General features: G+C 42.7%; 1 protein-coding gene across 7 annotated transcripts in view; it reads right to left on the bottom strand.

Annotated features, from left to right (window-relative positions):
* Nucleotides 1–1004: 1004 nt before the first annotated feature.
* The window catches only part of KANSL1L (KAT8 regulatory NSL complex subunit 1 like), a 57060-nt gene continuing 50751 nt past the window's right edge, over nt 1005–7313 (bottom strand). For 4 of the 7 annotated variants that reach the window (XR_014895129.1, XR_014895131.1, XR_014895132.1 and 1 more), the window contains 4 exons: nt 4542–4654; nt 3416–3596; nt 2496–2795; nt 2313–2400 (listed from right to left, as the gene is read on the bottom strand). Coding sequence is in view for 3 of the 7 variants with exons in the window: in XM_085299328.1 (XP_085155454.1) it covers nt 2292–2400; nt 2554–2795; nt 3416–3596; nt 4542–4654 (645 nt within the window). In the remaining 4 variants the exon portion in view is untranslated. The other 3 variants (XM_085299328.1, XM_085299325.1, XM_085299327.1) reach the window with 3 other exon arrangements.

The following is a 7313-nucleotide window of genomic DNA, read 5'->3' as shown; positions in this document are numbered from 1 at the left end:
GTCAGGGAGGGCGAGTATGACCAAATGAACGTTTTTATAATTTGTCCAAATTACAGAGATTTTTTTTTTCCCAGTCTCCTGGCTGCCCAGTCTTTCTTTTGCCAAGCCTTTTAATTGCTGCGTTGTGAGGCACTAACTCTTTGACACAATGSCTATGCAAAAGCACCTAAAGCAGGCACAAAGGAAATGTGCTTACCCCTTGCTCCTGCCAGTAACCACTTGTAGTGACCCTGCAACGGGCAAGGCAACAAGCGGCTGCTTTAGCCCAGCATAGTGGAGAGTGACTCAAAAACAACACAGTGGTTCTGCAGGACAGCACAGCTGGGAACCGAACAGCAATGCAGAAACTGCTTTCCAGTCTGCTTATGCTGACCAAAGCAAAGTCCATCTCCTGTCTCCATTTTTTTGTTGACTTACTTTAACACTTYTTTTTTCCATCTAGAGAAACACTCTCCTCTTACTATAAAATACTCAACTGGATTTCCATTTCCTGACTACACCTTCAAGACAACAGCTAAGGCAGCCAGCTGGCTGGTTTACTTTGTTCCAGCTCTAAATTGCAGAAAGGCCTTGCACTGCCCCAGGGATCAGCCAGAGCAGAAAGCCCTGCCCTAACAGCAAAGCTGCGTGAGAGCAGGTTGGATCAGACCTCCTAATGAATGGATAAAGGTATGGAAGACCTGCAAAGCATTTGAGACACTTTTAGCTTTCAGAAACCATTTCCCAGCAGCAGACACACATGCAGGAAGCGAGAAACGGAAAACTCTCCTCTGTGCTCAGATGCGGGGGGAAGGGAATCTTAGCCTCAGAGCCCACCAGCTACTGAATGAATCACCACGATGCACCAGTGCAGCTTTGGTATGACAGCAAAGCTTAGTGCCATGCCCCTGCGGGGTGCTTGCAAAGCCATTCTCAGGCCAAGCAGATCTCTGCCACGAGGAAGTAGTACTGCTGTTTCTTCACATCCTTCAAAAGGCCATCAAATTGACTATATATACACCATATATAGAAATAACTTTTAATTAAAAAAACAACCTTGCATCAAAGATTATTGTATTGGACATTGAGGCAAGATTCAAGTTTAAGACAAACCAGTGTTAAAAAAAGTGTTTAAAAAAATAATCAGAATGTGCAATAAACTACAATGTAGCAATAAGTTGTAGTGTTGAAACTTTACTGAACTGGTTTCAGATGTCCAGTGTCTATTTCCTGTCATTTTGACAAAAAAAAGGGAGGGGGGGGAGAAATTGACACTAAAACTGGGTCATCTGTCCAGTGCCATTCAGTTCCAGAATTTCAAGTGGAAGAAAATTTTGCACAAAACAGAGATTYCTATAAAATTGCCTTCAACTGTCCTCCACAGAAAAACTTCCCATTGCCTCATTGTACTTACATTCAATGCTTAATCTTTGTTAGTATCTCTTGAGATTGCAGAGACATTCCAAACTATGCTATTTAGATGCAAGTTTAAACAACTTGCTTTTGTTTCCCCACTGTGAACTGGCTGGGAAATTAAAAGCCTATCTTGACTCACAGTGGAATGCTTTGGGGCTTTTTTCCTTACCGGTCTTCTAGACATCAATAATCTTTTCCTTTTCAGCTAGTCACCAAATGTTGGCATACTTACGAGACTCTTAGAAGGCACTGTACAGAAATTTGAACAAGACTTTGTCTTTAACATATTAAAGCAAACTGTTGTGAGTCTCATTTGCAACAGAAGGTCTGAGAAAGTAAGATGACGCAAAACAATATTCAAAAAGAGCTGCATCACTGATTGGACTTGACTCCTCCTTCCACTCTGTTTCTCTGTACCCACCTGACAAACAGAAACACTACTTTTGGAGTAGCAGATACATCAACTATTGAAATACAGTGGTCTATTTCTATCTTATTGCTTGAGGGCATCTATAAGAAACAGGCCCTGGCACTACTGAGAGCTGAGTAACACATTTTAAGCTAGATGCAAGACTTCCAGAACTCCTGCTTTCAAACTGATGGTTCTTACCTATCCCTGTCTTATGCACGGGTTACACACATGCATTTAAAGAGAGGCAGATTTTTGCCATAAGTTCATGCCACACAAGAGAAGAATCAGACATTGTCCCTTCTCACTKTCTTTTCAAGTAGGTTTTTCTGTGTTCAGTTGAAGTTGTTTAAGGTGGACAGCATAGCCTGCTGTACCAGAATCCATTATAACCAGAAAGGCATTTGAAAACAAGCAAAACAAAAAAGGACAATTATTAACAAATGTGGCAATATGACAACAGAAAGCAGTGAATGGTGCCAGCAATTTATGTGCGCCCACTCCCGACACTGGGAATATTAGACTTCCAGCTTGAAATAATTACTTTCTCTTGGGGTTCAGGAAGAAGAAAGTGTTGTCTTTGGGATTTATCCTGCCTGTTACAAAGCAAGAAAGAAAATATATTATGTGCGGCTAACATACAGGTTTTGAATTGTGCTGTCATACGTTGTGYGAACAAGAGAGATTTTACCTTACACTTTTCTCCACCTTAATTGGCTTTCTTAATGAACCACATTATTCCCTGTCACCTTTGTTTTCTTGTATTGTTGATTCCCAGGCAAASATTTTCGCAGTCTTCTGGCTCTTCTGTAGGTTGTTTTTTTGGTAGATGGCCCTTGTCTGGCAAACCAGTGGGTGTACAAGTACAGAGCGCGTCGCTGGGCAAAGCTGCACTTGACATTTCAGTCTGATTCGTTACTTGATCTTGGCACAGTAAAGCTTCTACCTCTTCATCTTTTAGTGGAAAAACTCGAAGTTCCCACAGCCCAGACTGAAAGGAATCAGAAGAGCAGGAGYAGGGTTTGAAAAAGAAAAATGGAGGGGAAAGGGATTTCAGCTGAGTCTTAACTAACTGATTAGCTATGTGCAGAATGATCTGCTATCAAGTAACACGAGTATCCTTCTTTACAATGTTTGCAGGGCTCTTCAGCTAAAGAATACTACACTGCTAGGYACCAGCTGTCTGCAAGCTCCCTTCATACAGTTGTAAGCTAGTAACAGAGCTACAATGGAAGAGGCACAGTACCGGAAGGGGGAATGCTCTCTTTTCCATGGTGCCAGACCKCTAGGCAGCTGTTCCCGTAACAGTTAAGACTATCTGGAGCCCCTGTCAACATCCCTGAATGCAGGCCTGCCATCCTCGCCTCTAAAACGTGTGCCGTGTTTACTGAGCAATGAAAGTTTTACCTGTTGACAAATCTTGGACTTCATTCATAAGGGGTATCAATCTAGTTCTAAACAGGAGCGCTATGTTCARTCCACATAAACTAGGGCGACAGTCTGAGATTCTGAGCAAGGAGAGAGGTGGACACATTCAAGGTCTTTGTTTTAGGTTATGATCCGCGGTCACTGAAGACCTGACCAAACCCGGAAGCTACTAAGAGCACCTACCTTTGCCTCCTGGCCCTCCCCGCATTGCTGCGTGATCCCCGAACAAACAGAACTGTGGGCGTCAGGCGTCAGGTCGGGAACAGGTTCCGGAGCGCWGTGGAGAGAGGCGCACGAGCTGCCCTGGTGGTCTTTCTGCGCTGAGTCTTGGCTGTGTCGTCCGTCAGCATTTTTGCTGTACGATCTAGCRTAGGAGCAAAGAGAGAGTCTTAAGGCCTCCTCCCTGCCCCTTCACAAAGTGGGAACAGTTTAGCTTTYCTTCTTAAAATGTTGCACCGTATGTGCTACCTGTACTCTCCTTATTTAACACAGACGAGCACATGAAACACAAGGCGGTTGATAACCTCCTGGTGCCAAGCCAAAGCAGAGAGCGCTTTGTGGAGCATCTAACTGGAACAGTCCCATTCTGACTGCAGACCAGCCGGAGGCCTGTCCCCCTCCTCTGCCTTGCTCCACACGCTCCCGCAGAACTGCGATTCTGGACAGYGGAGCTCAGCGTGCTGTGGGCTGTTCCCGCTTACGGGAACACGGCCTCCCCCAGGGGAGCCTGCAGCGTCCKGACCGCACTGACAGCCCTTCTCTCAAGGATGAGACTGTGCCAGTGCAACTCGAGAAGGAAGAGCAGGGCCTCAGGCTCCCCTTCCTCACCGCCACGCTGGATCAGTGCACAGTGGCCTCCCCTGGCTGCGTATGGTAGGTACCCTCACTCTTAYAAGCACTCCTCATAAGTCTTTAATGCAAATTGAACTTGATATAAAATACTGAAACGCACTTTAAATGCACAGTGAAAGCTGACTTCTTGTTCTTTCAGCTGAATCAGGTAAGTAAGTGAAGAAGGGCTCAAGTTACTACATTCAGTGGCTGAACTCATAATAATGGGGAGAGGTACAAGCTAACCGGCTCACTACTGCATATGGAAATGGTTCATTCAGCATACGAGCTTCAGAACTGCATAACTTTCCCTTTTCAGCTACARAAAACAAATGCATCTAGTACTGTCCCTGGCAAGGCCTGCCCTCATCTTCAAAGTCAGTCAGTCCTCTGTGACAGCCTTTCTGAAGCTGCTGCACTGACACCGACAGCCCCAGTGTCTCCATAGGAATGCTCTTACAGAAGTCAGTACACCTGCCTGCTATTCCTCCTGGGCCAGCGGCTCTGCTCCCACAGCGACCACCTTGCTCGCTCTCGTTCTTCATACTTTGCATGACGCAAGGAAAAAACTTCATCTGAGAGATCCTCTATCTGTAATCAATCACAAATAAAAGATAGCTGTTACCATAATTAAGAACATCACTAAAAACAAAGAAAGCAAGACAGCCGATATGGTACGTAATTCTGCGAAGAGCTATCATCTGTTCACCAAACAACAGACAATGACACAATGTATATAGGCACATAAAAACGTAAGTATTCAGGGTATACGCTCAAAGCTGCAGTTTAGAGGGTGCTGCCATGCTCTGCTGATTTCTTTTATATCCATTCAAATTAACCATGGCTATGCAAAGCTAAACCCCAAYGCAACTAACACATTTTTCCCTATTGTGGGAGATCACCAAGGACAGCAGTAGCTCCACTTTGAAAGTAACCTAGCAAACCTGAGGTGCCACATTCCTGCTATGAAGCCAACCATAAAATGGTTTCTGCTTACTCCAAGGAAGTGAGCTGCATGCTTCCAGGACAACTTTTAACATGAACCTGATGATGGGATGTTTTAAAAAACTGCTCAGTCAAACAAGAGACAGCTTTTTTTCTTTTCTTTTTCTTTTTTAAGGTTAAAAATTCTTCAGATGCAGATACCAAATCTGACCTTCACTTTGAAAGAGCTGAAATTTTCCTTCTTCTTTTGGCAGCGCACCAGGACGGCTGCCAAGACGCAGCTGGGCAAGGAGCACTTTGCTGCCCTCCCTCTCCGCTCCCCAGCCTGCAGGATGGGCTCTGGGCTGGACCATTATCCTGGCACAGTTCAGAATTATTTCAAAGTGAGTGAGTGAGTGCTCTAAACCACTCTGTGCCTTCACAGTTCATCTAAAGAGTCAGTTAGCAGAGGGCAGAGCAYAAGCATGCTAGAATTGCAGCTTTTGCAGCAGCCACTCCCAATTCAGAAGTGCAGCACGTGTAGGAGTCATAGAGCTGCACTGCCAGATCAGTCCTGGACAACAGAATGATACCAAGAATTGGGGGTCAGGGAAAATAAATTGAGTTTTCTATTAAAATAAAAGTCTCAGGGCTGTTATGGGACCCAGCTGCCAAAGCTGTAGCTCGCTGGATCCTCCCTAACCCAGCACCCAACAGGAACCTTCCGCCAAGCAGGCACTGCTTGGTTTGCCTGCCTCRTGACTTCTTTTTGAAGACTCCTCATTGTTTTTATTTATTTATGTTAAAAATAAACCACTTTGTTAGCTGCTTGGCTYCTTTCATGCACGTCAACTTAACGGGTTTCAGCCTCTCTTTGGAAGTCACCAGCTCTTTACCTTGGATGGCATCTGTACATTATATGTAGCTCGGTTCAGATTATGTTTTTCCAAGGTCAATGATGTATAGTGTGAAAAAGTGAGAATTTTATGACCTACAAAAGTGCTATTCCCACAGGGAAATTACAGGATTTTTTTTCTGTGTGCTCAGATTTCCTTTGAAGTGGAAACAAAAGATAATTCTGAAAGACAAACTTAGACTTTGAAGATACTTTTCTTAGCAAATTGCCAAAACTTTTTCATGCTGGAGAAAAAAACTTCATTTTTAACAAGCTTCYTTTTAAAATAAATAAATAAATAAATCCACTTTCATCTCCAAGCAGAGTTTTGTGGAAAAAAAAAATGCTGAAAATAAACCTAACTAACTGCTCCTTCTCCACAGCTTAGCGATTTAAACAAAAACATTTGTGTATTTATTCAAAATGAGTTTTTACACTAGTCTATTAAAGACTAGCTAGTAMTATGTTTTCTCACTTCTTAAAAGCTATTCTTTAGTCTATGGCTAAAATCACCATATTATTGCAGAGTATAAAAGTAAGTAAGTACGTTCACTACTCAGATCAGTGCACCCTCTGTCCTTCCCCAGTTTTATAAGATTCCTATATTTCTCCACCAACTTTAGGTTAATTTACAGTTACTATAAATGGAAAAAAAACTGCAGAATTTCCACTATGTTTAGTTTGAAAAGGACAAAGAAAGAGAACTGCCATTGCTAGGYGGAAGAATCTGGCAGTGGCAGTGAGAGGAAATAGTACAGGAAAGGTCTGTTCATGAGGTGTGTCTAATGCTCTCAAAGAAAAAAAAAATCTTAAAGCTAAAACTAATGTTTGTGTCCTCCCAGAGCATCTAGTTAAGCTACAAGAGACTGTACATTCATGTCAAATCAGACCAGAAACATTATTGAAAAGTTCTCCAAAGAATATCAGCAAAGTTAATTCATCCAAACTACATGTTCCAGCAAAGACAGACAGGAGAAGCAAAATGATGAAGCCRCCTTATGTTTCAATCTTCAGCTTCATGGGAAACAGTTATAAGCCATTAAAAACACCTATGCAAAACTAATTATGCCAAGAATTATTCCAAAGTAAGTATTATCATTATTGAAACAAACAAACAACTGTAAAATAAACTTAAGTATTACTTTACAAGCAGGCCTTGCCAGAAACTTTAACCTGGGCAATAGGAATTAAAAACAAAATAAGACTGGAAAGCCCATGCCACATCCTTCTATGAATTAAGGCAACAGTGGATTGTAAATCTGTACCTACAGACCAGGAAACTCAAACACTGTATTTCCAAAAAGTAAGTAAGTTAGAGTGAGTGAGCAACAGACCAGATAACTTTTGTATTGCCCACATTTTAAAAGAAGTCTGTCCTTGTAGGGCAAAATTTGCAGAAATGGCAATATTCCAAGTGTTAGGCACCCCCCA

The sequence above is a fragment of the Rhea americana genome, unplaced genomic scaffold (genome assembly GCF_003343005.1).
Source record: "Rhea americana isolate MKP2758 unplaced genomic scaffold, rheAme1 scaffold_15, whole genome shotgun sequence".
Lineage (NCBI taxonomy): Eukaryota > Metazoa > Chordata > Aves > Rheiformes > Rheidae > Rhea > Rhea americana.
The sequence above is the reverse complement of the archived record's forward strand: the minus strand, read 5'-3'. Positions and strand labels throughout refer to the sequence as shown.